Source organism: Notolepis coatsorum (genome assembly GCF_963971535.1).
Source record: "Notolepis coatsorum genome assembly, chromosome: 20".
NCBI lineage: Eukaryota > Metazoa > Chordata > Actinopteri > Aulopiformes > Paralepididae > Notolepis > Notolepis coatsorum.
Genome location: NC_140184.1, coordinates 33027854 through 33049706, shown reverse-complemented (window position 1 = coordinate 33049706; position 21853 = coordinate 33027854). Strand labels below are relative to the sequence as shown.

General features: G+C 45.7%; 1 protein-coding gene across 1 annotated transcript in view; it reads left to right on the top strand.

Annotated features, from left to right (window-relative positions):
- The window catches only part of paqr5b (progestin and adipoQ receptor family member Vb), a 48841-nt gene that overhangs the window by 17140 nt on the left and 9848 nt on the right, over positions 1-21853 (top strand). The window contains exon 4 of the mRNA XM_084337179.1: positions 16374-16418. Within this exon, the coding sequence (XP_084193305.1) occupies positions 16374-16418 (45 nt within the window). The remainder of the gene's footprint in view (positions 1-16373; positions 16419-21853) is intronic.

Sequence of the window (21853 nt, the reverse complement as noted above, 5' to 3'; positions counted from 1 at the left end):
CTCTCCCAGACCAACCGTAGGGGGTAGGTGCGCAGCAACCAGGAAGGGGATTGGGAATTGGCATAACGACTAACATTGGGATGGGAGAAAAACGGAGGAAACAGTAAAAGTGCATATAATCAAAGGGGGAAAAAGATAAAAAAATAAATAAAAAAGAATGACTACCATAAAGCTCAATTCTGAATCAGAGATCAGACTACACTTCAATATAATGAGCGTGACCAAAAGGACAGCCAACACTAGGATATGAATTAGCAGTTGACACTGCAGAAAGGTGAAATAAAGCAAAAATAGACAGCTGTCCCTCACAGAAAGGTGAAATAAAGTAAAACCATGACAGAACCCAGAGCAAAGGTCGTGGGCACCAGAGGGGCGGGGGGATCGAGGGGGGCGGAGTAGCCGGCTGATGGTGGAGAATAGTGTCCTGGGGTGGTTTTGCTGGTTACCGATGAGGGTGGAATAGTAGTGTGTTTTGGCCTTGGAGAGAGCTACCTTGTACCTTGCGAATTGCCCCCTCTGAGAACTCTTTTAAAAAACAATTAAAAACACATTTGTTCAGACAGGCTTTTGGTCATGCATAGGCACTTTTTTCTTGTCCTCACTGTTCTATAGTTTTTGTTTTAATTAGTGACTCATGATTTTATCCAAATTCTTTTATTCTACTTTTTCTATCTGGTTTCACTGTTTTTAACTGCTGTTTGTTGTTGTTGTCATTTATTTCTGATTTTGTTTTTATTGTGTTTTTATATTAAGCTGTAGTGTAAAGCACCCTGTGCATTCGTGCTGTGAAGGGTGCTATATAAATAAAGGTCATTCATTCATTCATTGTAGGACTGCACGTGGTCCTTATAGGCCTCGAGGTGGCCTATCTTTATTTTAATTAAAACATTTTTGGAGCGTCTCTAATTGGCAGCCGACAGCCTTCAGGGAGTGAAGTTCAGTGGTGAACCAAGGGGCAGGACGGGTGTAGGTGACAGTCTGGGTTTTGATCGGGGCAAGAGAGTCCAGGCTGCAGAATAAGGCAGAGTTGTAGTGGGCAGCCAGACCATCCACCAGGGTGCTGGGGGGAGCTGAAGCCAGGTGGGTGGTTAGCAGGTTGGTCAGGGCTGGTGCACTGACTGTTTTGATGTTCCTGTAGGTGATGGTGCATGCATTTCACAGCTTGGGTAGGGAAGCAGGAAGGGTGAAAAGGACAGCATGGTGGTCAGACACCACCAGGTCGAGACACTGTAGATCAGATGGTGTTGTGCCAGTTGAGCAGACGAGATCAAGTGTGTGACATTTGGTGTGGGTGGGACCTTTTATGTGCTGTGAGATGTTGAAGCAATCCAGTAGTGAGAGGAGATCAATGGCTATGGAGCAGCTGGTGTTGTCCACATGGTACCGTATGGAGATAGTTAATTTCATAAATAGATCACCTAAATCTGTGGTAAAATAGAAATACATTAGTAGACAGTATGTTGTCACTTGCTTTTCGTGAATTTGGTGTTTAAGGGTAGAATCTGTCATCTGAATCTGCCCCACTTGCTACTGGGTTGAAGTTAAGTGGGGAATGGGGATAGGGGAGGTGTTGCTATTGCTTTTACAATTATATTCATGTACTGTTAAAAAAAATTAAATCCTAACTATCCCTTTAGGTTTAACATTTGACATGCCGTTTGGTGAACACTTTTGTCCAAAATGCCTTGCAGTATTGTATTCCATTATATCAGAGTCAGAGTCAGATATTTTATTTGCCATGTATGGACGAATCCACATTGGAATACAGGTACAGAGCAACACTGTGTGTCTACAACTAATCCAATACAGGAGCAGAGTAGAAACAGTACAGAAATTAAAAACACATACAGTATAAAAGGACAAATGCTAAGGTTAAGATCAACATCCCCTAAAGTGCATATCATACAGTAGTAAAGTGGAGGATGCATAGAGGCACAATTTACAGTAAAAGTGCATATAATCAAAGTGTGTGATGCACAGACACACAGAAGCCGCACTTCCACAACCTGACTAATAACACACTGTCATGTACAGAGGTCAATCGACCATATAAGATAGTAACTGGGCAGGTGGTACATGAGCAGAAACAACCCCCTCAGTAGAAAAATGCTTTTCAAAACAGTCCCGGGTAGGCAGATAGTAAACAAAGACGTTTTCAAATGGTAAATTGGGTTTTATTGCAATGTGGGGGTTTCAACCCACGGCCTTTTCCCAAAGGGAAAAGGGATGTTGTCAGTGGGGATTTCAACCCACAACACACACAAAGGAAAAGGGTAAGGGGATAACAAACAAGGTGAAGAACAATAATAAGCAAGGCAAACCCGAACCACACAACCACATGCCACATGGTTGGCAATCTGGGACCGAAGGAACACCACTCTAACCATGCAGTTCACAGTGTAGGACGAATCTAATATGGCCAACAATATGCCTACCCCCCACAGGGTTTGGTCCACGCAGGCAGCACATAATCAAAAGTCCACATACCGTGGCAATTGGCATAAACCAGCAAAGTAATAATCACTACACAAACAGTGGCAACCAGAGGCCACCTCACTCCACTTGGTCACTGGCAAAATGACCCCATGACGCGCCGAGACGTGTGTGTGCTGTCAGGTATTTGGCTACCCATCCCTCTTGATGTGATTGCCATCAGCTGTTATTCATTAGGCAATCAGCACTCTTCAGTAGGGATGGGCAGCACCTGACAGGGAGAGAAGAGACAGCATTAACTCTCATGTTCAACACACACACATCATATACAAAACATAACACATTAAATATACTAACCTGATGTTCAGAAGGTGTCATAAATACAGTAATAATGGTAATGACCAACCCACGTACCCAGGTACGTCACACCTCCCCCCATAAGAGCGAACCTGTAGGGTTAGCAAAACATTATTACTTATTACCCAACATCCGATTAGTACCACACACCAGGGAAACCAGAAACAACAACAACAAAAAATCTCCTCCCACAATCACCCACCAATGGGCACACCAGCACCACACAGGCCTAGACAACATAACAATTGACTCACGCACACGTACAACACTACGCACAACAATGCATGTATGCAAAATAGACGCGCATGTGAAAACTGTGACGTCAGTGCATGTAGCACACACCGGCTACCGTATGCAAACCGGTCTCAAAACGTGGTGAGATCTAACTCACAAATAATCATGTCAAACGCACATGGTCAGCTACACACCCAGCCTCCACCGCTTTAGAGCGAGCAATTGCTCGGGCGACACTGCTTCACGAATGTAAAAATGAGGTGGATACAATCCAGGTGATATGTCTTTCATCATCATCTCTCCAATAGATGGTTCGGGAATTACCAGCTGCCCCTGAACGCTACATACAGCAACCTCTTCCATCTCGCCAACAGATGGCCCCTTGTCCTCGGCGAGAGCCTCGCCCCCGACAGATTCACTCAACGTCAAAACTTGAGTTTGCTCCCCGCCCTGTGCCTTGGTGACAACACAAGCAGAAAACACATTGGGGTGATTATCAAGCAATTCATCACAACACAAGTCAGTCAATGGAGCCTTTTCAACCTCCACTACAGGAATCACACTCTCCCCAGCGAACTTGTTCCCCATGACAAAATCAACCCTCACACCTTTTGGTTTCTGGGCTGACTTCGTGATTTTGTCCTGTCGCTTCCTCAGCGTACGACATCCTTTTACCACATGGCCTGTCTCTTTACAATAATTGCACACCACTGGTCTCCTAGACGGCGGCGAGCGTGGCCGGATTGCTGACTCAATCAACGCATCGCACAGAACTTTCCCCCCAGCTATATCATTTCCCATGATAAAATCAATTCCGGCTACCGGAAAAGAGGAACGAACCGCCACGGGAAAACAACCTGTGACTAGTTTTGACCTCACATGTATCATATGTAACGGAGCGGGCGTGTAGCCCATCTCTATCCCGCACACAATAGCACTTGTATTACAAGACGACTCCACACTTAACGGCAATACATCCGCCAGCATAAAGGACTGTGAACCACCTGTATCACGAAGGATCCTCACCTCGCGCTGGTCACAGACCTTACCCGACAGTGACACAAAACCAGAAGATATAAAAGGATCAAAACAACTGTCCGGTTTCCCCCGCCCAGGGCGTGAGACAGTGCTAACCAACCCCACCACCTTTGGTTCCTGAGCTGGCCTGTCAGTATTTTGCCGATCGCGCACAAATGCATAACAGTCCGCCGCCAAATGACCTGGCTTGCTACAATAATTACAATGTCTCTTTTCAGACGGAGGCGAGCGTGGTCGAAATGATCGCTCGTCGCCTCCTACATACACATCATTTCGCACAGAAACATGTGATGCAGAAAATTTTTTGTGGATCATTGCCAACTCGTCACACAAAACTGCAGCTTCCTGGAGGGTAGAAACCTTTCGCTCCTCCAACTGTATTATCATGTGTTCGGGCACACATTTTTAAAATTGTTCCATGAGGATTAACTTGCTCAAAGCCTCGACCCCATCCACCTTACACGCTTCACACCAACGAGTGAACATCATCCGTTCTTCATGGGAAAATGCCACATGTGTTTGCGAGGGAGCTTTACTTAGTCCCCTAAACCGCTGCCTATACGCCTCCGGCACCAGTTCATATACGCGCAAGACAGCACCCTTCACTTTCTCATATACCATGCTGTCCTCCTTCGATAATAACTGGCATGCGTCCTGAGCCCTACCCGTGAGCTTATATTGCACTAATAGTGCCCACTGATCCTCCGGCCAATGCGCAGCCCCCGCTACCCGCTCAAAATTAACAAAAAATGCCTCCACCTCAGATTCTCGAAAAACAGGAACCATAGCAATATGTTGCCCAACATTAAAACTGCCCTGGCAACCTTCAGATGAGGGCGAAGAAGAGCCAACACTCTCCAGTTCCATCCTCTTCAATGTAATCTGGAGCTCTCTATCTCTCTCCTTCTCCCTTCCTCGCTCTTCCCTGTCTCTCTCCTTATCCTCTCTGTCTCGTACAGCTGCTCTGTCCTCTCTGTCAGCTGCTCTGTCCTCTCTGTTTCGTACAGCCGCTTTGTCCTCTCTGTCTCGTACAGCTTTGTCCTCTCTGTCTCGTACAGCTGCTTTGTCCTCTCTGTCCTCTCTGCGCAACAGCGCTCTCTTCTCCATCTGGAGACGGGCAAAACGCAGACTAGAGCGCGCATGGCCAGAAGACGTGGAGTCTTTATCCGAATCGCCCGCGCCCTCACTTTCAGCTCTGGGCGTACTACCATTCTTCCTAATAGCACCACCCTCCGGGTTAAGATCACGCAAGGAAGAGTCAACCCATTCGCCAGTGTATTCAACCTCCTGATCACTATGACTCACTACTCCCCGAGCCGTGCTAAACACCTGTTGCTCCACCAACCCCGCTATTACAGCTGCCTTCATATCCGCCTTGGATTGGGAACTTTGCACAGTAATATTATAATGCCTAGCAATAAGGCCTAATTCCGCCTTAGTGCAACCTTCCACCTGATCCTCTGTCGGATACGCCACGAAGACTTCAAAAACAAACGCAGACGCAGCCATATTATGTCTTTATGCGTGCGTAAAAAAAATATACATATATATCACGTCCTCACTTAATTAACCATGACCGTGCACAATAATAATAGACACATTCTGCTTTTATATCTCTTAACCAAAACAATCCAACTGACCACATCTACTAAATGAAAATAATAACAAATGGTCCTAACCACTCAACTAGGAGTCACCTGTGTCACTCTAGCCTATCCCAGATAAACTACTCCACTACCTGGATGAAAGGCTACACATATCTTCAGTCGCTTACCGATTTCATTGCGCGCTCCACCGGAATCACGACTCGTGCCCCCCACCCTCTAGCCAAGCAGGTGACCCCCCCCCCTGTTACCTATGTGGCAGAAAAATAGAATGGTTAAGAGCATCACAACAATAATGGTTTACATCAATCAACTGTGCACGGACAATGGAACCCACTAACTTACCAATTTAGAAAACGCTATCTTATTACACCTGATATGCTTCAATCGACAAGTCACCCCGTTATTTTACCAACAAGGAACCATGCAATTGCGCAAACTTAACGAGCCCCCATGTCATGTACAGAGGTCTATCGACCATATAAGATAGTAACTGGGCAGGTGGTACATGAGCAGAAACAACCCCCTCAGTAGAAAAATGCTTTTCAAAACAGTCCCGGGTAGGCAGATAGTAAACAAAGACGTTTTCAAATGGTAAATTGGGTTTTATTGCAATGTGGGGGTTTCAACCCACGGCCTTTTCCCAAAAGGAAAAGGGATGTTGTCAGTGGGGATTTCAACCCACAACACACACAAAGGAAAAGGGTAAGGGGAGAACAAACAAGGTGAAGAACAATAATAAGCAAGGCAAACCTGAACCACACAACCACATGCCACGTGGTTGGCAATCTGGGACCGAAGGAACACCACTCTAACCATGCAGTTCACAGTGTAGGACGAATCTAATATGGCCAACAATATACCTACCCCCCACAGGGTTTGGTCCACGCAGGCAGCACATAATCAAAAGTCCACATACCGTGGCAATTGGCATAAACCAGCAAAGTAATAATCACTACACAAACAGTGGCAACCAGAGGCCACCTCACTCCACTTGGTCACTGGCAAAATGACCCCATGACGCGCCGAGACGTGTGTGTGCTGTCAGGTATTTGGCTACCCATCCCTCTTGATGTGATTGCCATCAGCTGTTATTCATTAGGCAATCAGCACTCTTCAGTAGGGATGGGCAGCACCTGACAGGGAGAGAAGAGACAGCATTAAGTCTCATGTTCAACACACACACATCATATACAAAACATAACACATTAAATATACTAACCTGATGATCAGAAGGTGTCATAAATACAGTAATAATGGTAATGACCAACCCACGTAGCCAGGTACGTCACACACACCAAATAAAAAATTGGATAATATACAAATCTAGCCTTTGGAGTTATTCAGGCTGCGCACAGCACAGGGGAAGAAACTCTTAGTAAACCGAGAGGTAGAGTATGTGATAGGAGCGGTAGCGTCTGCCCGACGGGAGGGGGACAAAGAGGCCTGCGGCTGGGTGACCAGAGGGGTCGTTGATAATGCCAGAGGCACGGGAAAGCAGCCTGGCACCATAGATCTCTTCTAGAGCTGGCAGACTAACCCCGATTGTCTTGCGTGCGAGACGCACAATTCTGTTCAGAGATTTCTTCTCCTGGTCTGTAATGTTACCAAACCATATAGTACAGGAGGAAGTAAGAACGCTCTCAATCACACAGCGATAGAAGTTGTGTAGAATCACCCTGTTATTAGTGAACTCTTTCAGTTTCCTAAGAAAGAAAAGACGTTGCTGGGACTTTTTAACAATGGTTCTGGTATTGGAGTGCCAGCTCAGGTCATTTGAGATAGTGACCCCAAGAAATGTTAAACTGCTCACCATCTCCACCTCTGAGCCATTTATGGTAATGAGAGATGGGATACCTTGCTACGTCTAAAATGGTTTTGGAAGCATTCAGGGTGAGGTTATTGGTCTCACGCCACCTAACGATTAGTTATATGAGTACTGGCTGAGCGTCTTGCTCTTCGCCATCGAGATGTACCTCATCTCCAATACCTACTGTACTTCATTATCAAAAAACAAATGCACCCAGCATCTGACCAGGCCCCGCCCCAGTGCCGTACTATAAGGCAGCAGGCGTGGTCACCACTCGCCCTTCCTCAGAAAAAGTTTCCATCAGAAAAACCCCTCCCAAGGGACATCAGGGCGCGCTAAGAGCAAGACGCTCAGCCAGTACTCATATAACTAGGTTATATACATAACCTATCGTTATATAGTCGTACTGGCGAATCGCGTCTTGCTCTTCGCCATCGAGATATGGGGACAGAGTAGACGCGAGGACCGACAAATGCACCCCCTGAGGACCCGTAAGCCCACATCAGGGGGGAGGGGAGTCCCGTCACCCCTCCTTCCTAGTGAAGAGGGGGCGGCAGTCAACTCCACCCAAGTGCAAAAAGGAGGGAACTAGAAACCTCTAAACGCACAGCACAGGCGGGACCACGTGTGACACAACACCTTGTGGTCCACACCCACACATCCCTGCTAACCCACCGAAAGGTGGGAAGCAGGTGTAGCATCCTGAATATTCTGCTATTTATTCAGAAGTGCTGACTTAACCTGTTACTTCCCCTGTGTGCACAAAGACGTGATAAACAGTGTTCCTTTTCGATATCTTGCCCGGACTAATGATGCGAGGTGCTCTTCTTCCTCCGGCTTCGATATGGACCATTAACGTGACATTGAAGCATCTTTATTCCTGCCTGGAGTGTCCTATAGTGGGACCAGTTTGCGGTCGCCAGCAGGGGGCAGTGGTGGCAGGCGGAGCGGAGGAGAAAGGAGCAGCGAGTGAGAGATGGTTACCTGGAGGGCGGAACAGAAGGAAGTCCTCTTCGACAGTGAACGGACGTGTGCTCTTGCTCTCGAAGAGCCCCGTTGAAGAGCAACGGGAGATAACAAGTACTTTGCTATAACACGGGTTATCCTAGAAGTACAAGCGATAGAGAAGTGTGTGAATCAGTGAAACGGGTTATCCTAGAAGTACAAGCGATAGAGAAGTGTGTGAAGAAGCGAAACGGAAAGAAGAACCAACTTCAGTAAATAACGTGTTATCCTAGAAGTTGAAGCGGTATATTAGCTTGCTCCTAACGGCTATAGTGACTCTGAGTATACCACAAGGCGAGCGTCGCTGAAGACCGGTGGTGCATACAGCCACGTTGCGTTAGCAGTACAGGCGATAGCAGGAGGGTCCACCAAGACCCACAGTTTAGCTGTGTTTAAGGTAGCAAACAGTTTAGAGCGCGCCAGCTCAGTCATCAGCCCCGCAGTGGACGTCTCGTCGACGCAGCCGAGGACACCTCTTCTTCCAGCAGAGGTTGCCACAACACAGCACGCTCCTCCAGTTCAGCCACTGCCCCTGCTGCCTACCCCAGCCCGCTGGCTGTTCTCGTGGGATCGCCCGACGGCCATCTTGTCACCCGGACGTGGGGTGGTGAGAGTGGATCCGCCATCTTGGTTAAGTACAGCGGTACTTCGTGTGCCAAAATAATATTAATTCGAAGCGAACGCTAACAACCAGCATCTAGGGGTACCCCAACCATTATAAGCCGGCTTTAGCTTAGGTCTTTTATTTGGTAACGTGGGCCCACATGTAATTTATTTTTGTAATGTAATAATATTGTGATGTTCTTGAATTCCCATTGAACTCCTTAATATGTGCCTGGGTCTTCCCCTACTCAAAGCGGGGCTCTTGAATTAATGTACTGAGCACTAGGTGCCTATTTTTGGAATAGCGTTCCCCTGTAATGTGAGTGAGAGCACCCGGTGCCTAATGTGATTATACTGCATATGAACCAAATGAAGATTATATTATCTGTAATTGCTACTTGACCCGGCCTTATATAAAGGAGACGTAGATGGGAGCACGGTGTGTGTGTCTATTACTGAGCCTTGTTCTAACCTTTGTTGACCGGGTAAATATATGACTATCAGCATTACTATTTAACCCTTCCCACCCTATTCGTATCACATGGTTAAAGGTCTCTACAGGTTGTCAAGGAAGGGTACTGCTTTGGGGGAGCGCAATATCTTTAGTCAACTAACAGTCACCAGGTGTGGGAGGGCTAACAGAGGTACTGGGGGAAGTGAGAGTGTGTGGGGAGCTACTGCTGACCGCCCTGGAAGGCGAGGAGGACCAGAGTACCACCCCCCAGGTTAGTAAATCCTGGGCCCTATCCGCTCCTGCTGCCCGCCCTCCAGTTCGACGTTCCGGGCCCAAAGACGGGGGTTCAGATAGATTAGAATCTACTGCATCCCGCTACCAGGTGGCCGTGTACAACCACTCCCATAAAGCAGGGATAATCCACCCTGCTACACAGGGGAGGTTCCAGACCTCAGAACCGCCTGGGAGACAGAACCCCTGGTCATGTCCACGAGGTAAAACCTTGCGAAGGGACCCGGGGAGGACCATGAGGCAGCAGCACAGATGTCCTCCACCGAGGCCCCTCCTAACAGAGCGTTGGAGGCCGCCACCCCACGAGTGGAGTGCGCCCTGACACCCCTAGGGGGGCCAGCCCAGCCAACGTGTAGCAATGGGCAATGCCCTCGCACAACCAATGGGACAGGCGCTGTTTCGACAGTGCCTTACCAACGCGAGAGCAACCGCAACAGACAAAAAGTTGATCGGTAGCCCTGAGGCCCTGAGTACGGCTGAGGTAAATCCCCAAGCCCGGACCGGACATGACAGGTGAAGGCTCGCCTCTAACTCACTAGCGTGAGGAGGCGGATGAAAACGCCTGAACCACAATATCCCCGGAGCAAAAGAGCTTCGGATATTTTTTGGCACGAAGACTGGGTTAGGCCTCAGAGTGGCACCGCTATCGAAACGAATAGACAGACACTCAGGCCGCACCGAGAGAGCACAGAGCTCACCCACGCGCTTAGCGGAGGTGATGGCCAGCAGGAATGCAGTCTTGAACGACAGCTGTTCCAAAGGTGCTTGCTCAAGAGGCTCAAACGGGGCCTCGGACAACCGACCGAGGACCAATTGAAGATCCCAATTGAAGACTCACCCTCTCACCAGCCAAACCATCAGCAGCTGGCCCAGCACAGGGAACTAACACAGAGACCCTTGCGCTTGAGAGAGGGCCCGCGATGACCAAGGAACAGGCCACGACGGGGCTACCAAGAGCTGGATCAGGACCGGGAACCACACATCTGCGCCCCGGTCCGGCGCAATCAGGATCAAGGACCTGCGCTCCTCAACGTACCCGCCCCAACAACTGACCTAACAGATGTATGGGGGGAAAGAATCCCAGGCGGCACGGCATCGGTCCCAGACCTGCCTGACTATGGCCGGACGTAATCCCCACCCGTCAGGGTGAGGACCGCCCCGCGACATCACACCTGTACCCACATTCACCCTGCCGGGGATGTGGAGAGCCCTCAGGCTGCGCAGATGGAGAACGCCCATAGCCAGCCGCCCGCCGCCCGGTGCAGACGGGGGGAGTGTACTCCTCCCTGTCTGTCTATATACGCCGCTGACGTCGTATTGTCCGTCCTGATCAAACACCGTTTGAGGACCAGAAGGACCGCCTTCAATACCAACACATTGAATGGCTGCTTTTTTGGTAAATGGCTGCTTTTTTATATAGCGCTTTTATCCAAAGCGCTTTACAATTTGTTACTTACATATTACCCATTCACACACCGACGGTGGAGGCTACCATGCAAGGTGCCAACCTGCTCATCGGGAGCAATTAGGGGTTAAGTGTCTTGCTCAAGGACACATCGACACGCTGCCCAGGAGCGGGAATCGAACCGGGAACCTCCGGATTGCCAGACGACTGCTCTACCTCCTGAGCCACTGTCGCCCATTGAAGGTAGCGCAGACCGGGCAGCATGGCTTGCCAGCTGCCCCCTACTGCGTTGGCCCGACGCGTCTCCAGCGAGGGAGGCGTTGGTGAAAAACGTGACGTGTGACAGCCTACTGCCCATGGGGACAGAAAAAACAGCAATTCGAACACAGTTACTAATCGCTGCCAATTCCATACCGTGGCGGTACAGGCTTTAACAGCCCACCAGCCACTCGCCGGGCCGACCCACCTCATGGCGTCGGCCGGGCGGGGCACTGTTTCAACATGTCAAAAGCAAAGGACTGATGCTAAACACGGAGCACCAGTAGTGGTTGCAACCAGCAACCTCCACTGTGGTGTGCACCATGAAGGGGTTAATGAATAAATGAACTAAACACCACCAATATACTGTAGAATGGGCTAGCCCATACACACAACGTTAAGGGGATGCGGACCAAAGAACCAGTCCTGCATTCATTCATAATATTCACAAACAGCACACCAGCCCTAGACCTCAGCCCATTTACCCATGAAAAGCTAAACAAAGCCCCCCCGCAATACTCCCCAGTAGACACCGATTGACCATCAGCATGAATGCATGAATGGTTAACAAAACAGAAACAGTAGCCCAGCATAGCATAGCGTTAGCCGCGCGCTCCAGGGTAACAGGGAAAACAACAGCGTTTACCCAGACATCCTGCCCCTGGCGCCGATACACAACTCGGTTGTCTCCCGGGACAACCCGAGCAACATCACCAACGCCAACATTGTTATGCCTAGTGACATCCCACAGCGGGGAACATTAGAACAGTGACCCAGCATTATAGCATTTAGTATTAGCAGCGCGCTCCAGGGCAGCCTGGAAAACGTCCAACTCAGAGGGACGTTCACCCAGACATCCTGCCCCTTGCACCGATACACAACTCGGTTGTCCAACAGAACAACAAGCAGCATTACTAACACCAGCGTTAATGCCTGATGGCACAGAGCCTACCTGGTGCGAGTTAGCTCGATAGCTAAACATTGCACGCTGTCCCTCGAACCGCTGCCAAGAGACGAGGAACACCAGGACAGACCTGACGTGCCGTTGGAACATGCCGAGAAGATTCCAGGGGCTGGCAAATCTTCGGCGAATACCCAACATTGCGCAATTTCTCTTATACTTTTCATAGCGCTAGTTCACAGGGTGCAAGCATCCGCATGATGGAAACTAAATAGAGGAAGGGCGAGTGGTGACCACGCCTGCTACCTTATAGTACGGCACTGGGGCGGGGCCTGGTCAGATGCTGGGTGCATTTGTTTTTTTGTTAATGAAGTACAGTAGGTACTGGAGATGAGGTACATCTCGATGGCGAAGAGCAAGACGCGATTCGCCAGTACGACTATATAACTAGGTTCTGCACCTCTGATCTGTAAAGTGAATCGTCATTTGAGTTTTTACGTGCAATGACAGTAGTATCATCAGTGTACTTTACTATCAGATTGTTATCATAGGAAGCAGTACAGTCATGAGTGCAGAGAGAGAACAGTAAAGGGCTGAGAATACAGCCTTGTTGCGAACCAGTACTTAACACAATTTCATCAGACATATTGTTTCCAATCCTGACTCTTTGAGGTCTCAAAATTTAAAAGAATCCATTCACAGACAGCATCACATAGACCCAGACACTGACGTTTGTGGATCAGATTAGATGGAATAAGTGTATTAAAAGCAGAGCTATAATCGATAAAAAGCATTCTAACATACGTAGGAGTTTCTCTTATCTAAGTGTTCATACACAGGATTACAGTTTTTCTCAATTGCTTTGGTGCATTTCTCTGATCAGAATTAAAGTTCTCATAACTGTTAGTGCATTTCTCAACGTGTGTGCAGCGGTTCCCTGGTACACGCTTTATCCCAGAAGAGAGAGAGATAAAAACTATAAACTTTTCCTGTGTAACATAATGCATTTTGGACAACATATTGTACAGTATGAACTGTCATGTAAGTGTACTTCATGGCACTACACAAAGTAACCAGTTTACAGCACTGAACATTAGAGTATGCATAGACACATAAATGTTTTACTTGTGCATACTGGTGGCGGATCTCCTTCACTCTGTTCCAGTCAAATGGCTACTCATTTGTCAATTGTACTACAATTGTTTCATGCACATTTAATTTCCACTGAGCACTCTGTCAATTGTAGCGATTGAAACGGATTCAATATTCCCAAAGATATTGTCATCCTCTATAACAGCGCTTTGTATCTCTCTCAACCTTATGGCATTATTTGCAATCACCATTGCACAAATGGCTTCCTCTTGTTGCGGAGTAAAAAGGGGCCCTCTTCCACCTCTGCAAGGTTGTCTTGCAATCCTATGTGGTGCAGAGTAAGATTACAGTAATGTACAGCAAACATGAGATATACTGCTTTACAGTAACCCATATTACTGTAGTGTACAATAACAGTGCTTCCCACTTGTAAAATAATGCAGTACAGTACCATACTGTAAATATGGCAAATATTTACTGTAACACTACTGTACACTACAATACAGTAAATCTGTGCTGCAGTAAAGCTGTCTAAATGTAAAATGTAAAAAGTGACAAGTTCTTGTCCCACTGCAAGCTTCATGTATGACACAATGGCAGTAGTGCAGTGCAGATTGTTTAGTGCTGAATTACTGTCCAGTATACACACCTGCTCTCCCGACGAAATGTTTGAATACAGTAATTTAATTTACAGTGGTTCTCTCAACATTTGGCTACACCCTTTGACCAGCCTCAGCCATTGTGAGGCCGTGATTGATAGATTTTGACAACTAGTTCAACATTTTTGTATGTAATGACTCAATCAATGAAATGAGAACTTTAATTCTGATCAGAGAAATGCACCAAAGCAATTGAGAGCTAAGGAAATTGCATCATCTACTGATCTATTTTTCTTGTAGGCGAACTGCCAGAGATCAAGACAGGTAGGAATATGACCTTTTATATAATTCAGCACTAGCCGCTCTAAACATTTCATTAAAACTGAGGTTAGGGCAATAGATAGATAGATAGATAGATAGATATATAGATAGATAGATAGATAGATAGATAGATAGATAGATAGATAGATAGATAGATAGATAGATAGATAGATAGATAGATAGATAGATAGATAGATAGATAGATAGATAGATAGATAGATAGATAGATAGATAGATGGATGGATGGATGGATGGATGGATGGATGGATGGATGGATGGATGGATGGATGGATGGATGGATGGATGGATGGATGGATGGATGGATGGATGGATGGATGGATGGATGGATGGATGGATGGATGGATGGATGGATGGATGGATGGATGGATGGATGGATAGATAGATAGATAGATAGATAGATAGATAGATAGATAGATAGATAGATAGATAGATAGATAGATAGATAGATAGATAGATAGATAGATAGATAGATAGATAGATAGATAGATAGATAGATAGATAGATAGATAGATAGATAGATAGATAGATAGATAGATAGGTACTTTATTGATACTCTTGGGGAAATTCCAGTGACATACACATACAGCTCATCGTCTCATTAACAACATCATATCACAATCATTACATTTTTACAGTAACAACGGCACAACATAAATTCAAACAGGCATGTACATTTGTTGACACATGTTGACTACAGAATGCCTGAGACACCATATGCGATTGTCGGCTGCAGCAACACCGGGGTGTCGTTGCACCAGGCGGGAGGGAGGGAGGATAGATTGTCCAGCAACGGGAGGGGCGGGGAGCTGGGGGATAGGACTTTAGTGATGAGACAGTCTTAGGCTCCCCCCCTCCAGCACGCGTACTAGTCGGCTGCCGTCATAGGCGCCAGGCGTACACGCGGGAGGGGGGATTGGGTATAGGGATTGGGGGTGGGGGGCCACTTGCCACTCTTATCTCCCAGAGGGCCTTTGACTCCAGCAGCTCCCTGGTTCGACCTTGGTCCAGGAATTTGTTTTGGCTGAACTGACTCAATTTAAATTTGATTTGAGTAGAGTGAGTTTTAACAACTCCGTCCAAATGACTGAATGCATTAGTCCAAGTGTCCAAGTGTCTTAATCAGTTCATTTTGGTAGGTCCTGTGCGCGGTAAACAGATCCAAAATCTTCTTATTGCAGTCCAAAAGCTTCGATAATCCAAAAATGACCACGTCTTCAAGTTGGTAGCTTCTTGACGAAAATATGCAATCCACTGATTAGATCCATTTCGAGTCGATTTTAGTATAGTCCGGAAACCGGCACGAAGCACAGAGCATAGCAGCGTCAGGCTTCATGGAGCAGTAGAGGCGGCGGTAGGAACGGCCTTGAGGAGCCTGGGGAGATGAGAGAAATGTGACTGTCTCTGGGAAGGGCTGGGAAGGATTATAGGTCTGTAATCATTAAGACAAGTCACAGGTGATTTCTTAGGAACCGGAATGATCGTAGATTCCTTGAAGCTCCTTGGAACAAGGCGGCGCTCCAGTGACATATTGAAAAGGTCTGTGAGCACAGGGGCAAGCTGCTCAGAGCAGAGTCTGACGGCCCTGGGAGGAATGACGTCCGGGCCAGTGGCTTTCCTAGCCTTACTGGACAGGACCTTGCGCACCTCATGTTCTGTAGGCAGATTCAATTGGAATTTGTAATGGCTTCCCTTAGCTAGATTCCACTTCCTCTTTTTAGGCTTATGATTCTGTGAGTTGTTACTACATGTTTTGTTATGTGTTTCTATATTGTTTGTAATTGTAACACTGTATTGCTGTATCTTGGCCAGGGCTCCCTCAAAAAAGAGAAATTGTAATCTCAATGGGACTCACCTGGTTAAATAAAAGGTTTAATAAATATGTTAAAATGTTTAATAATTGTATTATGACACCCTAACTATTCCTTCTCGCTCCTTTCCTATGCTAAGGCTTGGCGTACCATTCCTACAATATAATCAGGACAACGTGAAAAGGTAAAGACAGTACATTTAAACTCTTAATCTTTTTTTTTCATAAATACTTATTTAGCTTTCAGACATTTTCAGAAAGATGCTTTGAGGTGCAGACATAATTATTATTATTTCAGTGTATAATTCCTAAGAGTGAAATCAAGTCATGTGTTCCTTTATTAATTCCATTGGGGAAATTCAATTGTCATAGCAGCAGGTAGGATAGGTACATAGCTAATAGATTAATAGGGTTAATAGGGAATAACCGGTGTTGCTCACCAGCACATCTGACTGGCTGCCGTGCAGTCTGATGTACTGGGGTCTAGCTGTTGGTGAGGTAGTCAGTGATCCAGGCCACCAGGCTGTGGTCCAGACACATCGTTGTGAGGCTAGATACTGTTAAAGGTGCTGGAGAAGTCAAAGAACATGATTCTCACTGTCCTGTGTGGCCTCTCCAGGGCCCTCATTCACCAACGTGACTTACGCACAGATATGTGCTTAAGCTGTGCGTACGACCATTTCTAAGCAAAGAGTGGGATTCATCAATTTGAACTTGAACTTGACTTCGTGCTTATATTTACGCACAGCTCGGAGCATGCGTAGCTGACGCCCAGTGGTAGAACATCGTTACTACGGCATAAGCGCTCCTCAGTTCTGCATTAGTTTCAAGGCGGAAATAAGCTTCCGTGCATTAGTGTTCAACTTCTGTATGACCCGTAATTCATTATAGTTCATTGTAAAATAGCGACAGTAGTGTAATTATAACGGGCTCACACGCGAACAAGAGGTTGGCCTGCTTGTTTGGCACGGGGGGGGGCAGACGCAAAACACCAACCTCCAAACGCGATTAAATATTGTTTCAAATAAAAAGCGAATTATTTTGTGTGTCATGTTTCCAAATAAGATTGGTCACGAAATGCTTTCTACTTCAATTTGTTGGTTAGAATAGATGACCTCCGTTGAAACTTCACTGAGACTAACAGTCTATTTGTGAGCTCCCGCACAGATGTGATGATAATAATAATAACAATAATAATAATAGCTTCATTTTATATAGCACCTTTCAAGAGACCCAAGGTCGCTTTACATAGATAGGGGGGGGGATAACAAAGTAACAAACATAGTGGACAGACACACAACATATAAATATGATGATGGAATTCATTCAAGATCCTCTCCACCCTCGGGTCTTTGCCACCGGCACGGTCCATCGTGATATTGGAGATGGATCGAGCAATAGACTGTTACTGTAGCTGTCAAAGCTCCATCACAAATGCAGTTATGTGAATAGAAAGGGATTCCACTCAGTCAATGTTGCGATGCGCATTTGCCTGATACATGTTGTTGCTGCATGCCGGGAGGAAGGCGATGCTGAATGTTTTCAATTCATTAAATAAAACTGATACTTTTTGCAAGGGTTTACTGACTGTCATACAAATAATCAACCAACTACATACTGTAACTTTTCAGTGCACGTTCTTATTTACATTGTGACAACAGCCTTGTGAGTTCCCGCAGTGACCCGCACACAGACATGATGGAATTCAAGTTCAAGTTTGTATTGATCACATATAGGCAGGCTACACATGGCGTATAGGCTACATTATTGGCAGTGAGATTCATTGTTCTTGTATATGCTCTCGTATTATTGTTTATATAGGCTACCCAATACTGACATCAAAATAGATTGTATGCCTCTAGAAATCATATGCAGCAGGTAGAAAATTGACGGAAAATCCGTCGCGATTTGGAATAAAATTGAGGAGAACTTTAATCCCTGGGTATTAATCAAACAAAACGGAAAAAGGAAGTCATATTCCAGCACGGTCTTTATTAGTGTTTGCGCTGCCCAGGCAGCAATGGTTAATAGATATCATATCCGACATCACCGTACGTGTACACGTCTGTCAGCCTGTCTCATAACACGCTTCCCTCGGTTTAGTCCATTCTTCCAGGTGTGTATAGGCTCTGTGGAGCATGTAGATTATGTTGCAGGACCAGCCTCTAGACTGGCCTGTAGTCATGCTCAGGTGGTCAAACCTGTTGAAAAACAAGTTCAGCTAATTTGCACACTTTGTGGGCCCCTCCACCCCCACGCCCTGCTTAAAGCACTCAATTGATATCTAAATGATATAAATGTGAATATATTTACAATCCCACAAATAGGTCATTAACAGATTGACAGACAACAGTCAACAGATGAGGTACTCAAAAAACTGAGGGCCCTCGAACCTAACAAGCAGGGGCAGATTTAGGATTGTAGGAGATCTGGGGCTTAGCCCAGATAGGTGCCCGCGTAAGCGTGCACGGATTTTTTTTACTTCGACACCACAACCTTTAACTTATACCACCACCTTAAAGTGGACAAAAGGCACTAGAGGAAACTTAAATTCACACCCTTTAATTAATGAAGCAAACTATAATAATTTATAATAATAATAATAATAATAATAATAATAATAATAATAATAATAATAATAATAATAATAATAATAATAATAATAATAATAATAATAATAATAATAATAATAATAATAATAATAATAATAATAATAATAATAATAATAATAATAATAATAATAATAATACACTGTGTTTGTATAGCACCTTTCATACAAGAATTGCAGCTCAAAGTGCTTCACAGCAGTACAAAAAGACAGGCATAAAATGAGCACAACATTGGCAGATCAAGAGCAATGCATAAAGTGCAGACATAAAGCATAAAATAGATAGCAGTAAAATAGACAAAGTCAAGGTAATACATAGAACATTAAATCACATCGTTTTTCATATTATGATCTAAGATCTAGGGTTAACTCGACGAACGTTGAGCGCCAGGACCCCCGAAAACCAGAGTATAGTCGGGTTTTCATCGTTGTTTCTTTTATTCGATATTTCCATTGATAAAGACATGCCGGCAGCCTGTGTTATCACTGGGGATGGGTCTGAGATCTCAAAAGTCCAATACCGCCGCCTAACACCTTGCGGCCACTACTGCACTCCATTTGAAACGATGTGGCTTGGTGTCTGTCATTTTGGAAATGACACCAGACCACCCTGAAACTACACTCATATTCACAACGGTATAAAACGGAAATGTATGGATGGAAAAATTATCTGTTTTTTGCATCTTGACCGGAAGAAACTCAATGACAATCGACTATATTATTAGATCCATAGCTATAATATATAATATAGCTTTAGGCCTGCAAACACAGCCACGTATCCCCATGTTAAAAGGCGCTGGCCTGGGTGCTCCAGTAGCACACCATGTTACCGCGCTGCGTCGCGGGTCACGGATCTGGTTGACTCCGAGTTCGATTCCCGGACTCGCCGTCATTTGCCGAATGTCTCCCCCTGCTCTCTCTCCCGTTTCACCCTACAACTGTCGGTCATGCTTGACCAGAAAAGCGATAAACGCTAAAAAATAAAGTTTAAAAAAAAAAAAAGGCGCTGGCCTTTCAACAGTAACAGTAAACAGTGCCATCTGGCGCTGAAAGTGTTAATATGCGTCTTTGTTTACGGTTTGATTATCACTGATACAAAGTAAAATAGTGCAGTGCAATAAAATAGTTAGTAAAATAGAATGAAATAATGCAATAGTGCATTGCAATAAAATAGTTATCATCGTATTTTTTCGGGAGGCCGGTAAGGAGTGCATTACAGATGTCGAGTCGGCTTGAGATAAAGGCATGGATCTGGTTTTCAGCGTCCTTTTGATTTATAAATGACCGTACTTTAGCTATGTTTCTAAGGTGGAAGAATTATGTTTTTGTCAACTTGTTGATTGTGATTTAAAGCTTAGGTCTGAGTCTACTATAACACCAAGACTTAACTCACTCAAATACAGTTAGCAACTGGATAGACTACAGATGGAAATTAGCTTCTGCTAAATCTGGTGCAAACATATTTTCATGTAACAATGACTAATTGTCAAAAAAAAATATATATATATTATAATTTCTTTTTATTTAAATTTTTTGTGAAAATAGATTCAGGGCTTTTCAGAAAACATTCGGGGCTTGAGCCCAAGTAGCCACCCCCTAGCCCCGCCCCTGCTAACAAGGCCACTGGCCATGACAACATCCCCTCCAAATTCCTCAGAGACTCAGCAGTTGCCATCACCCCAGTCATCACACACATAATAAACCTCTCCATAAAACAGGGACACGTCCCCAAGGACTTCAAAATTGCGAGAGTGACCCCCCTGCAGAAAAAGGGCAGCAAATTAGACCCAGGCAACTATACCGCCCTGTTTCTATTCTTACCTCCATCTTGAAAGTCATGGAAAAAAAATTCTACGAACAGGTCGAAAAGTACCTTGCGGAAAAAAATCTAATCTACGAATTCCAATCTGGCTTCAGAACATCCCACTCCACTGACACATGCCTTCTCTATTTGAACGACCACATCAAACAAGAGGTGGACGCGGGCAAATACTGCGGCATGGTCATGCTGGACCTACAAAAGGCCTTCAACACTGTCAATCACTCCATTCTGATTGACAAGCTAAAAGCAATTGGTTTTGATAGTCTATCAGTGAGCTGGATGCAATCCTACCTGGAGGGGAGAGAACAGATGGTGGAGGTAAACGGTACTCCCCCCCCCCCCCCCCCCCCCCCCTCACAGTGAGCTGTGGTGTTCCACAAGGAAGCATACTAGGACCGCTACTCAGTAGCGGCTCGTGAATTCTTCAGGGCTGTACACATATTTTGCATATTGTTAAACGAGCCAAGGCTAGCTATTAAACTATCGATATGAATCGAAAACAAGGGACCCTGATGTAAACAAGACAAACGTCTTTCTCTGGTCTGCATCCGCATCAGCATAAAGAGAGAGAGAGAGGGAGAGAGAGAGAGAGAGAGAGAGAGAGAGAGAGAGAGAGAGAGAGAGAGAGAGAGAGAGCGCGAGAGAGACCGAATTAACTCACTGTTTACGTGGTCGAGACTGCATCCAGCTATTAGCTTGTTAGCATTGATAAACTATATCCACTCCACTGTCCAGACTGTGTTGATGTCCATTGTCCATGCATGTCCACACTGCATCCATATATAGCTATACTACCTGGCGTTCCTATCGCCATGCTCTAAGACAAACTCTAACCTTAACCAACTTTGAAAGAGTGCCTAAGCTTAACCGTCGAAAGAACTTGCCATCACGCTCTAAGACAAATAGCTGCATCACAACAACACAAGTTACACAACAGCTACAACAGAAACTGGCGTTGGCCAATCAGAGAGAGCGTCTCCGCGAAATGCGGCTACGGAAAAAACTGATGTCGGCCAATCAGAGAGCGTCTCCGAGAAATGCGGCTACGGAAATTATAGACGCTGCTGCTTAGACCGCTTCAAAACGCGCCCGTGTTCCATCATAATACATCGTATTTCAACGCACAGCGCGTTACGCACTGATTGGCTGCGACGGATACAGCGATGAAACAGTGCACGGCGTGCACGCGC